This window comes from Diplotaxodon limnothrissa, linkage group LG14 (genome assembly GCF_057381915.1).
Source record: "Diplotaxodon limnothrissa isolate DT_005_m linkage group LG14, D_limnothrissa_male_GT1.1, whole genome shotgun sequence".
Lineage (NCBI taxonomy): Eukaryota > Metazoa > Chordata > Actinopteri > Cichliformes > Cichlidae > Diplotaxodon > Diplotaxodon limnothrissa.
The window spans coordinates 26,486,707-26,508,398 of record NC_140609.1 but is presented as its reverse complement, the minus strand read 5'-3'; the positions used below and the strand labels follow the sequence as shown (position 1 = coordinate 26,508,398).

Genomic DNA, 21,692 nt, shown 5'->3' with positions numbered 1-21,692 from the left:
CTTTTGCAGCTGTCATAATTCTTGGTTCAAATCCAAACAAAATCCCACAGGAAGTTATTTTTGCAATGTTCTCAGACTGTCCTATTTTTAACAAGAAAGTGAGAGTGGAAGGGGATGGTCAATCAGTCAGTTGTTGTTGTAATTTGATACTATTTACAGAAAATACACGCTATTTCAAACAGGGGCAATTTATAATAATATCATTTTCTTCCCAATTTTTTTTACATTAATGCATCATGGTAGAGCTTGCTTGCTTTCAAGTGAAGTCAGTCAGAGCAATGTGCAAGCTTTGCATGTTACTGTTGCCCACTAAAACCACAGCTGGTGGAGACTTTTTGAAACAAGGCGTAAGTATTGAACATTAGTTGCGAGGTGGAGCGAAGAGCTGTAGGGTGCAAGAGGTCTGCAAATAAGTCTGTGGCTGTGGTGTTCGCCTCTTAACAGCTACTAAGTCTGACGCAAGCTAGCGGAGGCAGAGGGACTGGCACGGAGTAGAGCAAGCCTCTCAGCAGACAATTGGAACAGGAAGCAAGGAAGGAAAGGGTCTTTCACCCGGAGGAAGACTGGCAAACTCATTGGGATTGTGACAAGACAGCCACACATTAGCTCCAGGGACCACCCATTGTAAGAGCATCAAACACACACACACAAAAACACTTAAAAAGAGAGAGTCAGAAGGGGAGGAAATACCAAGAAAGACATAAAGATTCAAGACTCAAGCCAGAACCAGTATTCCTGGACTGATTAAAGAACTAAAATAACAGCAGGAGGTTTTCAGTTTTATTTATTTTTTTATTTTCCTTCATTATTTCCTGTGGCTAAGAAGAAAAAAGAGGAATTTGATATTTCACTTCTTCCTTTGTATGAAACATTGTATTTTCCGTTGCATTTTGTCATTATTCTTCTCATGCCCCACCTAAACAGACGATAAAGACACAAAAAGAAGGTAAGACTCAATTACTGGCTTGTCATGTACATCTTGCAGATAAATTACTTTGTGAAACTGGGCACAAATACTTAATTTGCCTAACAATGTAACTTGCAGAAAATCTAATTAACATTTGAGTGCACACTAAACCAGACAAAGGTTTGAAAGCAGTGTGTATTAGTTGCCATAGTCCATGTGTATAACCTCAGTGCTATTCTTCAGAGCAAAAAGAAGAGAGGACATAGGGAATATAGAATGAACAGAAGCTCAGACTGTGCATTTAAAGTATATATTAAGTCTGTATCTACATGACTACAACAAACAAAGTATTGGTATTTTTAAGTAGAGGGTAGGAAGCAGCTGTAACATTCAAAATGATCTGATAATTCCTGTTGTCAATTTTTTTGTAACTCTTGTCATATAAATGAATAAACATCTGTCATATAAGTAATTATAATAATAAAGTACTTTAGCTACATTTTCTTAGGGACTTTTGAGAGATAGACACAATAATGCTATAATTATCTCATATTAATTGTAGAAACAGCATATTACAGTGTTTTTATCATTTCTTATGATGTCTCTGTCATCTTTTTTTTCACTCTCTCATCCTGTCAAAAGCCAACTAAGGATCACAGTATGAACAACACCCTGTCCAACACCACCTCCTTCAAGTGTGTTCGGGATACCAGCATAACAGCTGTGGTTTTCCCCTGCCTATACAGTGTCCTCTTCATAGTTGCTCTGATACTAAACTCCCTCGCTGCATGGATCTTCTTCAGTATCCGAAGCACTTCAACATTTCTGGTCTTCCTAAAAAATGTGGTAAGACACCAAGGCTTTTGCTTTGTAGGTTTACTCTCCGCTGCAAAGTAAGGAAACAACAACAAAAAAAAAAACAGCATTACAATAACAAGGTTAAAATTTGCTCAACAACAGGTGGTGGCTGACTTGCTCATGACTCTGACCATCCCTCTGAAAATCTTAACGGATGCAGGTGTGGGTTCCTGGCAGCTACGCGCCTTCCACTGCAGATACTCTGCAGTGCTCTTCTACATCACCATGTACATCAGCATCCTCTTGCTGGGTCTCATTAGCTTGGACCGTTACCTGAAGATTGTCAGGCCCTTTGGGAAGTGTGCCCTTCAGCGGGTCCATGTTGGTCAGATACTAAGTGCAGCTGTTTGGGTGGTAATGCTATCATTAGCGTTACCCAACGTTATTCTAAGTGACAAGCCGCCACGGCCATCTGGAAACAGACTGAAGTGCACGTCCATGAAGAGCCCGGCTGGCTTGCTGTGGCATGAAGGTTTCAACTACTTCTGTCAGGTAGCTATGAATTAAGGAAACACTTTGAAATTTAAGTAAACATTCATATTCAACCTCCTTCCATAAAATTTCAGAACCAGCTGTTCTCCTTTAAATGTATCCCACAGATGACACTGCTGTCAGCTTTTTAATGTTACTCATAAGCATGTGTGTAAGCAAATTTCGCACAATAGAGAAGTGTTGCTATTAATATATCTGAACTACACAATCAGCTAATTTAAACAGAATACACGATGTCCTTCTGCAGTTATTAGAATCTTACTGCTACTGCTGACCTAAATTAATTGGAGAAAAGCTGTGAGGTGCTCCTCTGATTTCCCCTTTTCTTGTTTTGTTTTTCTAGGTTATTTTTTGGGGGACGCTTGCTTTGATGGTAGTCTGCTACACATTCATCAGCAAGAAGGTTTATGAGTCATACAAAGCCTCAAAGAGTAGATCTCGGGGTGCCAATCGCAAAACCAAAGCGAAAGTCTTCGTTGTAGTGGGTGTGTTTTTCATCTGCTTTGCACCATTTCACTTCGTCCGGGTTCCCTATACCCTCACCCAAACACGGAGCGCAACAAGTGACTGCAAGGCTCAGAATGCCGTCTACTTTGCCAAGGAAACCACCCTGTGGCTTTCAGCAACAAATGTATGCCTAGACCCGCTTATCTACGTGTTTCTATGCAAGGTGTTCAGGAGAAGACTGACTGCTGCACTCTGTATTAAGTCTCTCCAAAAAGGTTTTGACTCAGCCACATCAACGCAACTTGAGATCTCACAGATAGCCTACAGTAAAAGGCTGTCACACAACGGCACGTCAGAAGCCAGTGAACAGTGCACTCTGGGACACAATTAATAACACCCTGGAAGAATGTTTATTTTGTATATAGTAATTCCTCCTAATAAGACGGTTGTAAAAAAAAAAACAAAAAAAAAACATGTAAAAACGAATGCAAGTTTATAAGAAACTGATGAGTAGACAATGTGTCAAAGAAGGAAAGCCAAAAAGTCTCTGTGAGCTACGACTACTGCTTTTCATACAGTACTAACCAAGTTTCTTTGTTTTTTGCTAAGTCATCCATCACATTTCCTTGCTTGCACTTGCTGTCATTTACACTTCCTCTTTTCTAATCTTACATAAACTGCACTTTCCCTTTGCAAAAACTTTGACGTGGTGAAGATCTTGACAGCACAAGGATTAATAACAAGGGACTGAATAATCATTGAAAAGAAGAATAATAGACTTTAACAAACTCTGCTTCCAGTAATTAAAATGTTACTATCAGTTTAATAAAAATTATATTTTTCATGCTGCAGTTGCACAGTGTTCACTTTTATGTACTTTTCTGAGGCTAACAAAGCTCACACAAGCATCATTGGTGGGTAAGCTAAAAAGCAAGCCAAAACATATACAACAATAGCTACATACAAATAGATGAGGTTTGAAGTTAAGTTTAGGGGGGCTACCATGAGTCGTAAATATGTCTTGAACTAGCGTTAGTCATGAAATTGAATTTGTGTATTCTTTATGTTGGCTTCTGAACACAGACGATTCAAGTATGAGAGATCGTGAATAAGAGATCATGATCTTGACAAAATGTTGTGTCTGCATCAGGTGATAAAGTGCGCTGTTTGCTAATCAGAAGGTCAGTGGTATGGTCCTTATCTTTAGTCTGCTTAAACTGAATTGAAAGTGAATATTAAAAATGAAATAAAACCAAACATAATGGCAAATATAAAATTGAAATATCTGTTTTGGGAAACGTAAATACTGGTGTTAGTCAGTCTGTCACATCTGGTACTTAAAGAAAAGATGCCAATTAAATAGAAAGAAAAGGTCAGTGCATTATGAAAGCTTGACAGGAATATGGTTGAGAAACACAGACCTTCAAATAACTTTTCATGGTGTTTAATTATTTGAATTATTTGTTTGTTTGTTTTTTGCTTGCACACTTTACACTAAATGATAGATGACAATATTTACCTATCTAATATCAGTGTTATTTCATATTTGGGACATTTTTTGAAAAAAACAATGAAGGTAAAAAAAAGAACAATGAACAACACCCTGTCCAACATGAGGACAGAAACGCAGACACATAGCGCATTGCAGGAGATCAGCTATTTGATAACAACCACTGCAACCCAACTAGAACAACGCCCAGCAATGCTGCAAGAATTTCCAAGTATAGTATACTGCCTTTCACAATGCTGCAGCAGCTTCTGATGAATTTTCAAATTGAACAAAGGATGGGAAAAAGAATACAGATCTGGAATTAATGGACTTTTCCCCACACTACCACACCCCGAAGATGGGCTTCTGGACATTCACAAACTGGTTCGGCAGAATTAATGTCACTTCCCACCTGATTTATAATCCAGTCTGCATGTGGGTTTGATTAATATAATAATGAAATATGATCTTTCTCCACCCCACCCACTGTCGGTTATGATAGAGGCTGATATTTGGGCAGGAAATTAATGAGCTACTGAGTGGGGAGAGTAGCAACTGCAGCCGGGGGAAGGACCATTCATCACCTTCAGATTAAATCCTCTGACAGATGATAGTAGTGAATTATGAGAAATACTAAATTACATTCATGGAAATTAAATAAACCCCCCAAAGATAATGTTACCTACCCATTTCCACAGAAACAGAATTCTATGACTAGGGATCTATAACATGAGGTAGGGACTGACATTTACTTGCATGGTTGTGTAGCTCACATGTCAGCAAAACCAGTAATGTCAAGGTCTGCACTGACAGACCGTGTGAAGGCTGAAATGTGGACCCAAAAGCAGACATGTGGAAACAAAACTTGATTTCAACTAAACATGAAACACGAAACATGAAACATCTAGTACCTGAGCTAGACGAACAGACGACAAACAAAGGGAAACTCACACAATATATACACAGAGAGGTGACAACAGCTGGGATGAATGGACATGATGACACAGGGGGAGTAAAACTAAACACACTGAACACAGGATGAGAGACTGTCAAAATAAAAAAGGAAGCAGGAAAAATATGGAGCTGAGCGCGAACACACTTGTCAAGTAATGTTTTCATGTTAGAGCTGCCAACAGTTTTAAAACACTCACTGTGATTTTAGGAAGTTTATTAGACAATTAAATATGTTAGGATGATATATTTATATTGCACGGAATCTACATTTGGTTACAATAAAGTAAAAAAAATCTGAAAAAATATATACATAGAATCAGAATCAATTGAAGTATCTCGGGGTCTTGATCACGAGCGAGGGGAGGAGAGGAGAGCAGGAGATCGCCAGACAGATTGGCGCTGTGGTGCTGCAATGAGAGAGCTGAGCGTAAAACATCGAAAGGAGCCAGTTGAGGTGGTTAGGGCATCTGACAAGGATGCCTCCTGGGTGAGGTGTCGGGGGATGTTCCACTGGGAGAAGGCTCTGGGGCAGACCCAGGATATACTGGAGAGATTATATGTTGCAGCTTGATTGGGAACAGCTTGGTGTTCTGCCACACAACCCGGAATTGGTGGCCAGAGAGAGGGAGGTCTGTGCTTCTCTGCTTCAGGCTGCTGCCCTGAGACCCATCCCCAGATAAACAGAGGAAAATGGATGGATGGATGGATGGATGGATGGATGGATGGATGGAGTGATATAACATTGGGGGTTATTAACAGCATTACTCTGATAAAGAGTGTGATTACATTATCACATCATATGAGAGTTTATTTGCCAAGAGTCTGTGTCCAAAAATGTTATATCCACTTCAAAGACACTGACTCCTCAACCTGTATCTGTCTCCTTTCACAAAACAGTGGACAGTCAGCCTACACTCACTACAGATGAACACCGGGTACAGTTTATGAGGTGACCCGCTTGAGGGTAAAAACATAAAATACCACAAAATATCGAATTGGCACGAGTCATGCCGTTTTCATCAACGTGAGCATTCTGCTCAGCTCTTTCTGATTTGCATAAAAGATTTATAGTCCAAAGTTGGGCTGTTATACAATTGAAACTTCATATATCAAATATGTTTCAAGATGATCGGTTGACCCCCTTTTAGGCTTTTTTTTTCACGCTATGAAATGTTTAAACATGAAAATCTTGAAAACTATTAAAAGATAAAATCCTGGTCTGTCACTGGTCTGTCTTACCATCAAATCAGCGTCTGTAATTTGAGATAAATGTCTGAGTATTGGTTTTTGAAATACAATTTATCATATTTGCTCAATCTAACGTGTAAGTGTAATGAAAATAGCATTTGTTTATTTTGTGACTATCAGCGCCCCCCACCCACCAAGTTTTTGTAGTTTGTAGTTTTGTATAGTTTTTGACATGTTGATGACATGTTGGGAATCACCTGTCAGGTCACCTGACAATTCAATTCCAATATAGGCGATTTAGCTTTATTGCTTTATTCTTCCATCTCCTATGAAGAAATATAGTCTTTACAATTTTCATTAACCTTTATTCTCACCATCTTTGAATCCGGTGACCAACGAAACTAGCTATCACAATAGTTTAAGCTTTTAAATTAAAGTGACTACTTTATCTGTCCAAAAATACTGCCACACTTTTTACTGTAAAGTTTAAAACCACTTGAATCCGCTTTCGTTTCTTCAAAGAAGAATTTTTAAACGCAAACTCCGCTCTTCTTTTTCAAAACATCCCTAAAAGACCATCTTTCGTTTTTCAGGGAAAGGTGATCTCAACAGTAGCTTTTAGCGTCTAATATTTCATGCTACATCGTGACAAACGTTACTAAACCTTACTAACTAACCGTTTGTGCTCACTGTGTAAGACGAAACCTCGTCTGTTGTTATTTACACTCATCCCACTCCGCTCAGCTGACTGTGCGCGCTCCCGAGGCGTACGCCAGCTTCACTGCGAACATAATGCCACGTGACGTGCATAACGGGTCATATGACTGACACTCTTAGGTCTTCCTCTCTGCTGTGAACCTCACAAATAATCGAACATGGCGGATTTGGAAGAGCGGCAGAGATTGTTGGGAGACGAGGATAGGGGCAGTGGACCCGGCAGGCCCATGCTCGCCATCTGCGACCCCAGCCGCTTACTGCACCGACTGGTTGTCCTTTTTTTTATGTGCTTCCTGGGATTCGGTAAGGAGTAAAAGGCGGCACGGCGAGCTATTTGGGAGATTTGGGACTAACTAAAGTTAAATACTATCAAGCTACTGTAAATAATGCACGTTGTTGTCTGCTTATTATGTATGAAATGTATAATAAATGCAATAGTGTCACGTCTGAGCCCCGCTAATGTGGGTGCTTTGTTCCAGGAAGCTACTTCTGTTACGATAATCCCGCTGCACTCCAAAGTCAAGTCATCCAGGTATTTCACACATAATTCAAACTTTTACACCAGGGCCTTAAAACCAAATGCAGACATTTATTTTAATCCCACACTAACAAGCTTTTGGAGATTTATTTTTATATAGAACAGAGGTTATCTTTTAAAGATCACCATACTCTATGTAAACAAAAAAAATCTACATAATAAACAACAAGAACAGTCAAATAAGATTCCTAGTAAATGGTGTTGTTACACAGATTTATTCAAAAACCTAGAGCCTACTGTGCATTGTGCTCAACACAAAATGATAGCAAAAACTAACACAAAGCGAGAGTCCAATGTCTGTTGTTTTTCTTCTGTGACTCGCCCAGGATTTGCATCTGACGACTGCAGACTTCATGCAGTTGTACGCCTGGTACTCCTGGCCTAATGTAGTCCTCTGCTTCTTTGGGGGATTTCTGCTTGATCGGGTCTTTGGTGTCAGGTAACGAGAAGAACCAGTCGGTTGTATGTTTTTTGCCAACTATGTGTTGTGTATGTATTTTCACCCAAAAGACAAAAGTGAATGCTCCGTATGGATTTTGTACATGTCGTCTTGATTGGTATCTTTCCCCATGTTCTTGTTTACAGGCTGGGAACCATCATCTTTTCCCTTTTTGTCTGTGCTGGACAGGTAATATACTCTTGAAGTTTCAGAAGAATGCAGTTACAGATATACATTCTGTTTAAATCCATATAGCTCAATAGAAAAAATCCTTGGGAAAACTGTGGTGATTAGATTGTTTTTAACTTTTCTACCTCTGCATAGGTGGTCTTTGCTGCTGGAGCATGGACAAATCAATTTTGGCTAATGGAAGCTGGACGATTTATATTTGGGTAATAAAACCAAAACAAACTGTCTTCTAGTTAAACCTTTTTATTTTACTAGCATGTAAAAACGTAAAAAACAAACAAACATTGGTCCTTTTCTTGTTTGAAATAGTAATAAAAAACATGCAGTTTCTTATGACACTGATTCATATCAGCTTACAGAATATGAATGATATAGTCAGAAATACCATATATGGGGGATTCTTAGCGAACCCGAACACACATCAAGTCGCTAAAACAAAGTCAGTGTGGTGTTATTCAGTCACATATATTTATCCGTCAAGAGACATTAAAGTCTGATTCTAGGACTCAGGTTTTCAGTCTTGTTGCTTACATGATCCCTTCTATGTTGTCTTTTCTTGGGTAGTATTGGAGGAGAGTCTTTGGCAGTAGCCCAAAACACATATGCAGTGAACTGGTTCAAAGGCAAGGAGCTCAATCTAGTATTTGGCCTTCAGCTGAGCATGGCTCGCGTGGTAAGAACGCTCCAAATGAAAAAGTGCATTTATACAGGCTTTGAAATACTTGTATTTTTGTTTGTTTTGATATTTTCAATGAGGTAAGCTGTACAAAATGCATGCCACTGACTTCTCTGCTCATCCCAAGGGCAGCACGGTGAACATGAACATAATGGGCTGGATTTATAACAGAGTTACAGATGCTGTTGGCTCGCCTGGACACGCCGTGCTGGGTGCATCACTCTTGATAGGTAAATGTTTTACAGTTGCACTTCACTGAACCTGACTTGTCAGGTGAGTTTTACACTCTCAGACTCCAGTTACACCCCCTTTATTTCCTTGTTTGGTAGAAATGCTACACCCTTTCTTTTTTACTTCTAAGTTCAAGTAACACAGCTAGCACAAACCAACAGAGAGAAGTGATATAGAGAACTAAAAGTGCTGCCGGCTGTTCCAGACGAATCACAAGGAACAGAAGAAGTGCCAGTTCTTGTAATGTTATCCTCTGACATGCAGACGTTTCCACTTTTGCACAACTTGCAGTTTTGTGTTGTTTCCTGCTGCTTCTAATTTCACTGAACATGTTTAGTGGCAATAAAATGATTCTGATTCTCCATTTCTTTTTCTCCCCTTAGCTGCCATAACGTGCGTGTTTTCCCTAGTCTGTGCCTTGGTTTTGGGATTCCTTGACAAAAGAGCCGAGAGGATCCTCAACAAGGAACAAGAAGGAACAGGTAACATCTTCCCATACTTTCTCCCTCAATTTTGTGTTTTCCCTCTTTCACTCACATCAGTGAATGAATACTAGAAGTCCTTCCACAATCGTTGCAGATTGCCCCCGTGTGCAAAGTCAGATTTAGTTTTTGTTTTGTTGAGCTCTAAAACCAACTATCTGGTTTGACTCTACTTTCTCTGTTGTGTTGGACTTTTTGTTGTTGTTGTGTTGGTGGCAGTTATAGCCAGAGGTGATTTTGTGGTTCTAACCCTAGTCACATGACAAAAATAACCTCTTGAATTTATTTACATTTAAAATGTCAAGAATATCCACTTGGTCTTTAGGTTGAAATTACCAGAAGTTAGTTGTCAAAGGTCTCTCTGACCTCTCAAAACCTTTTTTTTTGGTTGCAATGGTTGCATTGTGTGGTTTCATTAGTTAACCCATTTGCTGGCTTGTCAACAGTTTAATTTCTCAAAAATTTTCAGCAGAAGCAACATTAGCAAGTTGAGTTGGCATCGCATGATGTCACCCTATTAAAAGGGAAATGAGAAGTGAGAGCGCTGAAGCCTGAAATGCATCCATGTGTATCCTGCCTAACTCATGAAGTAATTATTAAAAAAAAAAATCACGCACATCAAATATGATAAAATAATGAACTGATGGCATTTTTGTATTCAAATGGTTTAGTCTGCAGAATCATGGATGAAAACTACTACTCGGCGGGGAAGAAAACGTTTAAATTTGGCATGCTGTAGCATTTGTCAATAAGGAAAAAGGTTGACATGTGTTAAAGAAGCATTTATTCTTTTAGAGTTGGTCAAAGCAAATGGTGTTCTCAGACAGATTTGTTTTTTGTGTTGCATGTTAGCCGAAGTGATCAAGATCACGGATGTGAAGCATTTCCCTGCAGCCCTGTGGCTTATCTTCATCGTTTGTGTAGGCTACTACGTGGCAGTTTTCCCCTTTATTGGACTGGGACAGTGAGTACTCCATACGTCTGCACTTTTCCTCTAACACCATGTTTCCTCCAGTGGTCCTTATATTGCTTTTATAGTATATATACTGTCTGCAGAACGCTGTCTGCTCTGTGCATCCCCTGTTTCTCATGAAATACAGGAAGCAGCACACGGATCCAAACATCCAAGTGCATTATCTTTGTTTGTTAGTGGTGTATTTTATATGTTATTCATTTAATGTTAAAAGTGACCTGATTTAGTCTTTCCTAAAGTCAACATATCCTGTGATGTGCCCATAACCATTTAGCTTTGAGTGAAGAAAGAACTCCCACTCTAAATAATGCACTGTTATGGTTAAAATGCTTGATAAGAATTAAATAAAGAACCGTCATGAAGGTAGTTGTTCAACCTCACAATGTTGTGTTGTGATTAAACTACAAAGGGAGTTTTTGACAAATAGCTTTGAAGTGAAAGGACACAATTGCAGCCATTACAAAATGAATTTCCTTCACTGAAAGGCGTTCTCAGATCACATAGCAACTGACATGGATTTGCCACAATGGGTCAGCGCTAACTGAGCGGATGGCTGCTATGAAAATTCAATCTCTCCTTTTGTTGTCATAACAGCCAAAAAGCTAAGCAGTGCTTTGTACTGTGAACGTATCATCTTGTCTTTTCATTCGCAGGGTGTTCTTCATTGAAAAATTCAGCTTCTCCCCAGCTCAAGCCAGAGCTGTCAACAGGTAACTCAGCTTAGGTGTTGCCTGTTGGGCAACTGAGACCAAGCTACCTTAAGATATTAGCACTCTTTATATTCTGCAGTTTTTGTGGCGGGTGAATTTCCTAAAATAGCGTGTTCTTCATTTAATATAAGGATATTCTTTATATAATGTTTTAACATGAATCATTCATTGTCCGTTGTCTATCTTTCCTAGTATTGTGTACATCATATCAGCCCCTGCATCTCCAGTTTTGGGCTTCATGGTTGATAAGACTGGGAGGAACGTGTATTGGGTATTGCTTGCAGTGGCAGCAACACTTGCCGCTCACATGATGCTGGCCTTCACTTTCTGGAACCCATGGATCGCAATGGTGACTTCCCTGGCAACCTTTTACACTGCACTTAAACATTTTGCACATTCATAAACCGTTATAGTATGTCTTGAAAATTGAGTCTGTTCGTGTGGATGAACTAAAACTTTTTTTCAGTTGGAGAATTGTTTTATCTCGTGTCCAGTTAACTTCTTTGGTTTCAGCCAACTGAGAAATTGTAAAGTGAGATTCTGTGCATTTGCTTGATTTCCAGTCCCTGCTTGGCGTGTCATACTCCTTATTGGCCTGTGCACTTTGGCCCATGGTGGCTTTTGTCGTGCCTGAACATCAACTCGGGACAGCCTATGGCTTGTATGTGCCTTTTTTTTATCATTAAGACTTAAATTATACATATTCTGCTTGTTTGGGCCACCCATTAACATATAAATATTGCTATATTGACACTGATGTGTGTTCTCTGTCTTTGCACATTAGTATGCAGTCCATTCAGAACCTGGGACTCGCTATCATTTCCATAGCGGCAGGGGCGATCCTCGACAGCAAAGGGTACCTGGTTCTGGAAGTGTTTTTTTGCGCCTGCATTTGTGGTCAGTACTTTTATGTCTTTTTGTTTCCCTTTTTTTTTTTTCTCAAAGTCTTGTTAGACACTTGTGAGTGCCATTGTTAGTTATGTCTTTTTTTGCATTGGTTTTCCTTCCACTTTCTTGTAGTTGGACTGATAGCCGCAGTGTTGCTGTACTTTGTGGATTACATTAAAGGTGAGAAAAGACTGGAGTGTTGAATTGTCCCACATTTTCACTCCTCTCTGTTTTGTGTTTCTTTATTGTCTCCGATTTTCTTCATAAGCTTTCTCATATGACATCTTTTCACTTTACTCTCACACTCTTTTCCTTACCATCAGATTCACTCACTGCTTAATCTGCCTATTTCCTTCTCTTGCTCCAGGAGGAGATTTGAACCTGTCAGCCGCAGCCAGAGCCAAACTCAGTAAAGAAGCCAGTTCAGATGCAGAGTGAGTAGCTTTGACCTTCCACACACCGTCAGTGCTTTTCCACCCACTTGCGCATCAATTAGACAAGCATCTCAGAAACGTATTGAACACTTCTCTCATGCAGTCAAGTGACATAAACACATTGTAGGTAGACAGAAACTTCCAATATAGACACAACTAATAGTTTTAACTACAAATAATAGTTAATAATGTATAGAGGTTATAAAACATACCAAAAGTTTTGGTCGATTAAACTTTAATTTGTTCAGAGTGGTTGTTACAGAGAACAGGGTTATGGACTTGCTAGGGATATAATACAGTGTATCAATAATGTTATGATTTCTTATTATCCACGCTTAAAATGCAAGAAACCTGTACAACATGTATTTTGTATGTATTATATATTATACATGTATTACACATATAAAAATGAAGCGGACTGACACAGACTTTGTTGTTGGTTCTGCAACAAAGAGAAATTTTAAAGGTAAAAATCCTTTATTAGGTTTTAGTTCAAAAGTTTTTTTTTTAATAAACACACACAGGCAAACATGTTTTGAAGCGAGTCTTCTTTAACTTCAGGAAGTCATTTTCTATATTAGCTGGCTGGGTTATGTGCTTCGGCTTTCATATTCATTTGTACTGACACGTGCATGTTAGCTGTGGTTGGTTTATTTTGTACTCGCAGCACTGAATGAAACCAGTACTTCTACTTTCAGTTCACAGTTACAATTAGAAAGAACGATGAAAGTCACATGTTTTCTGGACTCATGTAGAACCTGACTAATCTCTATTTTTATGTGTGTGTTATGACTTGTGCAGACTGATTAATATCTCCTGGTTCATGCCTTAATTGATATTTTCCAGATGATGATGATGATGATGAGCGAACACACATGGTCCTGGGCTTCAGAGCCAGCAGGCTGCAGTGTCCACCCCTGAGCTTTCAATCTGCTACCATGGGGCAGGACTGCGGTTCTGACTCCGCCCAGTGATGTCATCTGTGGTTCTTCACACCAGAACTGACTGTCTGGAATTGGGACTGTTGCATAACCTTGCATAAATGTCTAAATGCGATTTTACGGGACACTTGACAAACGACATATCCTACTTAATCCACAGTTACTCTCCAATGTGTCAAAGTTACTTTATTTCTACTTGGATTCACTCACTACTGACTTTTTGTGTGTGTCAAAGTTCAGCATGCTTGAAAAATATTTGAATTATCAAAAGATGACATTTGTACTTACAGCACAGAGTGAAGGGGTCCTTTGATTTTATCATGTACTATTTATTGTTAATTTAGCTTTTTAACATGTAAAATGGGGTAACTGATTTTAAATGTTTGGGGTTTTGTTTTTTTTGTTTTCTTGTTTTTACAAAAAAAAACACATTTCTGCACAACTGTTATTAGCCTGGTTGCAGAAAGCTCTGCAGTTCATTTATGTACACACCATTTGTCACAATTACTAACCAAAATCAGTCTTTTTGGACTGTGCTTGGGCACAATGGGCTCATAGTCAGTTCTAATATGTTTCATTGACCTTTGTGTGGGAGGTTATCTCAAAAAGAGCAGAGCTTACCCATGTAATGATATTCACAGTCTCAACTTTTATAAACTCTTCCATTAATGTGACCTTTATTTATTTAAAGAGTCAGATCAGTTCCACGCAAAAATTGTGTTTTATCGATTGTCTTTATTGCTCTTTTATCAAGCTCAGGTAATTAATTCTTTCTAAGCACTTCCCCAAATTGATATTTGTTTTATCTTAATGGTGTAACAACATATTCAGCTTAACACTGACCATTCCAGTAATGTGGGAGGAGGATTTTGTGTTAATGGCAGGGTCACGCACTGTGGATGATTAACATTCACTACCTCAGTTGGGCAAATGAACCCTTATTCGAGTCTTAACAAGAATTTCATACATACATAAAGACAGCCAGTACAATTAATAGTACAAAAAGGGAAGAAAAAAAAAAAGGTAGTTACACATTTAAATGACTATACTCAGAAATGGCTGCTCGGTCAGCTTGTTTGCTCTGTGGTGTCGGGAACTCACTGCAATTGTTTAACAGAGAAAACTTGTATTAAACTTTAACTGACATTGAACTGTGTACAAGATGACTGTGAAATGGTACAGAAAAATTCAAAGTTATTGAAAAGATCACATTTGATGCCATGAACAATGACATTCAATTAAACATTTTTTTAAAGCATCCTTTTTTTTATTTTTTTTTATTGAAGTAGTTCTGTAATACTTTTGTGTCCTTTTCTCTGTCTTCTGCAGCAGACTGGGTGACTAATCCTATTGTAATATTTGCATAATTGTGTTCATGTTAGTGTTGGCTGCAGAGATGTTCAAAGTGTCTATGTTATTTTATTTTTTCCTGCAGGAAAGAAAGGCAGCCAAGTAAGCCGACACAGGGTGAGCTGGCTAGACTGGCACCCATGTCTGCTTTTGGCTTACGCAACCGCTATCTCTCCAGGCTGGGCGCACAGGTATACAAACACACACACACTTTATGCAATTCATATTCAAAGAGAGCCATTTATTAATCCGTTCAGCCTCTTATCTTTACAGTGATAGAACATTATGTTTTTTCTATTATTGTTCTGTTTGTAGGCTTTGCTTCTTCGCTGTTTTAACTTCCACTGTGGGGGTTTTTCTTCTTCATTTAATCTGTCCTGTCTTCTCTTCGCTCAGATCCCAGACCACTTCTCCAGCCATCTGTCATCACTTGCTTACAGGAGTGTTCTGAAATGATGCCCTTCATTCAGCTGTCTGCTGCTCCAACACTGTCACTCTGTGCCTCGAGACAAGTATATGCTAAAATAGACGATGCTTTAAAAAAATGTCCTATTTTCAATGGAAATTTGAAGCGCTTTTTACCTCCAGGTTATTTTTAATCTTCACTTGAATTACTGTTCCGAGTGTTCGCTGGTGTGTTTGTTTTATGGCTACATAATGTCACTGTTTGGAATATTTTAGACCTGTCTTATTTTCCATTTTTGAACTGAATATTTCTTCTCTTTTAGAAATAAGATTCTCTACATACGACAGAGGGCACCAGTTCCCACAAGTGTTTAATGTCACCTATGACCACAGTGTTGCTGCTTTCTATTGAGCAGTCTGTTGATTGTGGTGTTGCTCCAGTTTTGCAAGTTAATTGCAAGATGACCTTAGTATTTGCATAATAATTGCACAATTAGTGAAATTTTGTATATTGTTTAGTTATGACAAATGCATTTTTTAATTTAAATCAATAAAATGAAGTATAAAACACAGAGAATGCGTTTGTAGGATCATTTAAATCACTGTTGTCTACCGATCACATCCCTTCACGGATTATACCCTTCACACCTCTTGCTGACCAGACACACAGTGGGCTCCACTCTTTTATTCCTCCTCCAGAGCCAGGCTCTGAACTTCAGACGCTTTGGCTGAGAACTACAGAAGTAGATGAGAGGATTTACGCAGCAGTTTAGCACGACAACCGGTTTCCAGACTTTAAACGTGATCATGGCCAGGTTCAGCAGATGACAGTTTCCTGGCATGTAGACTCTGACAAACATGTAGACAGTGCGGACAATATGATACGGCACAAAACAAACGGCAAACATGAGGCACACAGTTAAAAGGGTATACAAGCACTTTTTGCGCACACGCTGTTTCCTGGTATTAGAAATGCAGTCCGCGGCCCCGCAGTACAGCACCTTTATCATGGAGCAGTAACAGGTGACCACGACCAAGAATGGGATCAAAAAGCCCGCTATAACCAAGAACAGCCCATATGGAAAGAACATATCAAATTGCGTCGGGCCGGTCATTTCAAAGCAAACAGTCATGTTGTTGATCACACCCGTGTGCGCAAACACAAATGTCGGTGAAATCTCGGCATTGGCTAGAATCCAAATGGACCCTGACGCAAGGATGGCGAACTTTCTGGTCCTGAGGCGCACAGCAGCGATGGGATAGCACACCCCGATGAACCGGTGAACGCTGACGCAGGTGACAAACATTATGCTACAGTGGAGGTTGACCAGAAAGACAAATCTAACAGTTTTGCAGAAGATGTTGCCGAAGGGCCAGAAGTTTCCCATAGCATCGCTGATGATAAGTGGAGGAAGGGCCAACAAGAAGAGGAGGTCCGCGACTGCGAGGTTGGTCAGGTAGATCACCGTGTTGCTCCAGCGGCGCGTCCGACAGATAACGCACCACAGCAGGACGCCGTTTAAACTCAGGCCAAGCAAAAAGACTAGGCTGTAGGACACCGGGATAAGGATCCTTTTATAGTAGGTGGACAGCGGGCAGATTTGGAAGTCCTCCATCCAAAAGGCCAAATCTGATGGTTTGATAGGCCCTACAGCAAAACGACCCTTAAAGGAGGCCTTTTAGTATTTAGGCATCTTTATACCTCACCTCTTCGGTTCTCACCTGAGTCTGTGTAGGGTGGCGTGATATAAAATATCAATCGTGCTGTTTGTTTAACTTGAGTCCAACCCACACCCTGGAAGTTAGTTGCTAAGAGCAAATAGATTGGCACACCGTGAGCAATTCCCAGCAACCTCCCCCCTCCCCCCGCGCGCGCGCGCGCACACACACACACACACACACACACACACACACACACACACACACACACACACACACACACACGCGCGCAAAAGATAAACCGCGCAGAATACAGCGATTAAAGTCGATCGCCAAGTTAAATGACGCCGTGTCAACACGCGCGGGGGGGGGGGGGCGCTGTATTGAAAAGCAGAGGCGGGGGGCACGCGCACACCCTCAGCATCCCATTGGCTGCGAAAATTTTCCAAGTGTGGTCGCTCACCGGCTGCTCCCGACTCTAAGTGTTCACTGCATCTCTGTCTGACTGCGGGTGGAGAGCTCGTCATGCTGAGGAGCGGCACGTACAGGTTAGTAACCCGCGCAGCGACTCGCCTTAGTCCCAAATGTAAAGCAGCAGTGTTTGTTATTTCGGTTAAACGGGAAGCTCCGGTAACGGCTGCTTCAAGCACTGATGAGTGATTTTAAAACCCTACGTATCGGTACTCTCTGCAGCTGGACACAGAGTACAGGCTCCTCGCATGTCGAGAGATTCTGACATATTTCATATTTTTGAGAGTTTTGCACTCTAACTTGAGTGATGTCCTTCCAGAAATGTTCACCAAGGAGAGGAGGTGAGACTGCGCAGCGGGAGTCTGGCTCGGGAGAGGAAGCACCTTGCTCTGTGCATCAATAACCAGGTAAGATGCAGGCTGTTAGTATTGTTGTCATTACTGTAAAATAGATTATATATAATTGTCTGGTGCTGGGAAAGTCATGTCTGTGGATGGATGACAGACTGTTTGTTTTTTTTTCGGTGAGGGAACAGTTCAGTAATGATGTCATTCACTTTGTCATTCTTTTTTGGAGCGCTAAGTTGACGCTTTCACTGCTGGGCACCACACACTTCTAGGAGAGGAGAGAAGACGGTGTATGTTGCAAACATCTATTAAAAATGTCTTTCATTATCCGCTTTTGGACTTCTGTTGCACTTTGGAAAGACATTAGAAAAGCACCAACATTATGCACAATGGAAAATCTTTTCCAAAACTATATTAAAGCCGTTTTTCTCCCTTGCTCTCTAAGTGCTTTGAATTCTGCTTCCCTTATTCACCATTTAAAATGGTAAAACTGACTGAGTTCAGTTTGGTTTAGGAAATTGCTTTTTTTATGTTGGCTCGGGGCCACTCAAAGATTATCGTTGTGGCCGCAACTAAAAAAGGTCTCATTAATACTACATATAGCGCCCTTCATTATAAATGACTTCATTTTCAGAAAGAAATAGTCATATTTCTATAGCCATAGTTGAACTGCTCAGCTGAATGGGGCTGGCATGTGTTCCTCATTGCAATGAGTCCTGAGCTCATGTATAGAGTTTAATAGCTCTGACATCTGGTTTGAAAGGAGCAGTTGTTGCAGTTGACTTGCTAATGTAAATTCTGTTCTGCTCGAGTCATCTTTAACAGACTGTTTCCATTGTGTGCTCGAGGTGAGTGTATAGGTGCACAAGTTCACCTAGGTGTAGCGAGCCCCTGAATATTTAATGTCGGTGATGTAGTGTTGCGCATTATCGGTGGCTGGGGATATTGAGCCTGTGAGATCTGAAAGCAGAGTTCCATCATACATTTTTCACTTACTCTGCAATATAGTATGATGGTGCCCCCCCCCCCCCCCCTTTTTTTATTTCACATCCTCCAACACTTGCTCATTTTGACTTCAGATTTTATCCTGATGTGTTTCTACTGCGCGACCTGACAGCTGAATTTCATCATCACTTTTCCAAAAATGACATTTCTAAATTGATCTAGCTCAGCTCTGTGACATGCCACGTCAGGGTGGATTCATGCAAGACTGCTGAGGAGGACGTGAAGAAGCTCGGTGAAGGACCAATCAGTAATTGGCATTAGATATATATGAGTGAGGATACAAATGTGGGTTACTGAGGCTGCTCCACTTGCTCCGTGTGCATGAGTGATTCAGATTCATTGCCGAGTTGAGAACCCCGTGAGAAGCGCATTAATCTATCTAGCTATTACCCCGTAATCAATGGAAAAGCTGAATTTTATGGCTATGGGTCCGTGTTGCTAATCATTTTACAGAGAGATTATTTAAGCAGCATGCCAATGGGGTCACATCTAATGGGGTTAAGTATAAAATATAAAAGGTGGAATATTTGATGCACCACTCACAGTTGGAATTTTGAAATCTGTTACCAGTATCATGCATGAAACTTATAATTCAATAAAAATCAAGAAAAAAATGTCCCAATGTGCAGTCTTTTTAATGAATATATTCAACAGGAGCTGAATATCCATGGATTTCATTCAGATCCTGTATCGCGGTACAGGGCAACAACAGAGTCTTGCATTTTAGGCACAACTGCAGCATTCTGTTATGCAGAGGGTTGTACACAGTACGAGTGTGGTGCCAGGGAAGGGTGTCATATTTCAGAAGTGCATTACTGTATCTCCCTGAGTGGGACAGAGCAGCGCTGAGTGCTGTTTGCGCTAGCTCACTCAAACGCCCCGCGATTGAGTTGTAATGATGTGGACAAGCAGCATGAGCTTGCACGCTGATGGACAGATGTGTTCTTTGCCCACCCCAGTGTTCGTATTCACACTGGAATTTAGTGCCACAGGTAAATAAAAAAAACACCTCTCCCCACCTCACGGTAAAACACACAATTATCTGCCAGTTCTGTGGTGATTTCCATCTCATCCCTTTAAAATGTCCCTGAAGGCTGGTCAGGTCTCAAAGTGTGAGCTTACGGTCTTTGATCACTGAAAGAAGCCCCCTTACCGATGATGGCCTTGTCTATATGCACTCAGAACTTTCCTCACCATATGTTAACCGGAGCAGCTCTCCGCTGGTTAATAGTACCGGCTGGGGAATACTCCCAAGTGCTCCATTTTGCATTTTGATGGGGTGTGTGATCATTTTCTCTCACCTCCTTCATCTCTTTTCATCACACCCCACCCACTTCATATCTTCTTCTTCTATTGCATTTTTTTTTTTTGAATAACCCTGTGCTCACTTCTTCTTAATTGATAGGCTCTTGCTTCCCTCATTGTACCTCACCATTTTCAGCTTCTTGAATGTTCTGCATTCTTCACCGCAGTGCCATATACTCAACACAGGCAGTTTTGAAGGCTCATATCGAATAAAGTATATTCTGAGTGCATCAGTGCGAAGGAGACGAATCTGCCGCCCAACCAAAACAGCTGGTCAGCAGAAAATTGACAAAACTAACAGTTTTGAGATCTGTCATCACGTGTCGAGCAGAATTACCTCGCAGCAGCAAAAGACGGCAGATCAAAAGAGGAACAGATAGTTAAAATATGTGCCTGTTCAGCCTTAGTGTAAATGCTGTGTGATGGCTCTTCCATTAGAGTCATTTCTTTTGATTTATAGATATTAAATCTGTGGATGTCTTTCAAATAAATAGGTATGTATGAGGGTTTTTTTTTTTTTACTTTTTAATTACAGCCCTTCATCTACTTTTTTTGTGTTGCTGTACCTGATTTGCTTCTTCTAGCTTTACTAGATCTACTCCAGCCAGATATTGATAGCTGTGTAAGTACAGCAGCCTAGGATTTATGAGAATGTATACATTCAGCTGCACCTGCCAGTTAAAGGTCTCTACATGTTATAATATAATCAACATGTAACTATTTTCACACGACACTTTCATTTGGATTTGTTTGTCTTTTCTTTTTTCTCTCTCCTAGTTTTCTCGTACCCCTTTCTCACCTCTTAAAGGATATAAAGCTTTCTATATAAGGATATTTATTGCCACTCTTTTACTGCATAGCTATAATACTAAGAGAAAACAAGATTTCAAATTACGTAATCACAGAAACACCTCAGTAACACTATCATCTCTCTGAATGCTTTTTTTGTACTTGGGGACTCAGACGAAAGAGTAAATGTTGACTTCCATATTACTCCTCTCATGCACTGCGCATGTAAATTGATTTCCAATGTCACAATTAATGAGCACCTCCAGTGGTACAGCCCTCTTGATTGGGTATTTCCTCGAGCTGATTGGCAAGTCGAGCGACAGCTAAAGAGTCAATAGTGTAATGCAGATGTTTCGGCGCATCAACACACTGTAATGAAATCCTCTGAGATCAGACTGAGGTGTATACGTGCTTGCATACATGCTGCTGTGCACGTATGCAGGTGCATTAACTGTTCTAGTGCAGTGTTTGTGTCCACGGGCTTGTGGAGGGGGGCTTTATCCTGTGGAGAGACAATGCTAGACTGAAGGGCACAAAGGCCCGACCATCTCCCACAAGTGTTTTGTGTACGTGTGCAAGTGTTTTAGTGTGGCCGTTCAGTGGTGCCTGCCATCGATCTTTGTGATAGAACTAGGACGCTGAGAAATAATGATTTTAATAACTCATCAATTAAAGGGAAGCAGACTTTCTGCTATGTGCTGTTGTTTTCTCTCCCCTTTATCCCACTTTTCCATCCATCTCCCATTTTTCAGCAACTTAATGCTTCACTTTACCTTGCATCCAAGTCTATTGATTGCCCTTATTTTGC

General features: G+C 40.3%; 4 protein-coding genes across 4 annotated transcripts in view; 3 read left to right on the top strand and 1 right to left on the bottom strand.

Annotated features, from left to right (window-relative positions):
- Positions 1-1,567: 1,567 nt before the first annotated feature.
- Positions 1,568-3,095, top strand: LOC146618958 (P2Y purinoceptor 13-like). The gene is made up of 3 exons (XM_085370747.1): positions 1,568-1,753; positions 1,868-2,257; positions 2,601-3,095. The coding sequence occupies exons 1-3, from the start codon at positions 1,568-1,570 to the stop codon at positions 3,093-3,095; spliced, it is 1,071 nt and encodes a 356-aa protein (XP_085226873.1).
- A 4,115-nt stretch (positions 3,096-7,210) lies between these two features.
- Positions 7,211-15,443, top strand: mfsd1 (major facilitator superfamily domain containing 1). The gene is made up of 17 exons (XM_085370769.1): positions 7,211-7,355; positions 7,532-7,584; positions 7,917-8,029; positions 8,176-8,218; positions 8,354-8,421; positions 8,783-8,891; positions 9,022-9,124; positions 9,509-9,607; positions 10,460-10,571; positions 11,234-11,290; positions 11,483-11,639; positions 11,854-11,951; positions 12,075-12,187; positions 12,311-12,358; positions 12,546-12,612; positions 14,989-15,094; positions 15,300-15,443. The coding sequence occupies exons 1-17, from the start codon at positions 7,211-7,213 to the stop codon at positions 15,357-15,359; spliced, it is 1,551 nt and encodes a 516-aa protein (XP_085226895.1). The 3' UTR covers positions 15,360-15,443.
- A 491-nt stretch (positions 15,444-15,934) lies between these two features.
- LOC146618956 (P2Y purinoceptor 3-like) lies at positions 15,935-16,924 on the bottom strand. The gene has a single exon (XM_085370139.1). The coding sequence runs from the start codon at positions 16,922-16,924 to the stop codon at positions 15,935-15,937; it is 990 nt and encodes a 329-aa protein (XP_085226265.1).
- Positions 16,925-17,492: 568 nt separating this feature from the next.
- schip1 (schwannomin interacting protein 1) overlaps positions 17,493-21,692 on the top strand; it is a 240,416-nt gene continuing 236,216 nt past the window's right edge. Inside the window, exons 1-2 of the mRNA XM_085371734.1 lie at positions 17,493-17,515; positions 17,758-17,845. Of these exons, the coding sequence (XP_085227860.1) occupies positions 17,493-17,515; positions 17,758-17,845 (111 nt within the window). The remainder of the gene's footprint in view (positions 17,516-17,757; positions 17,846-21,692) is intronic.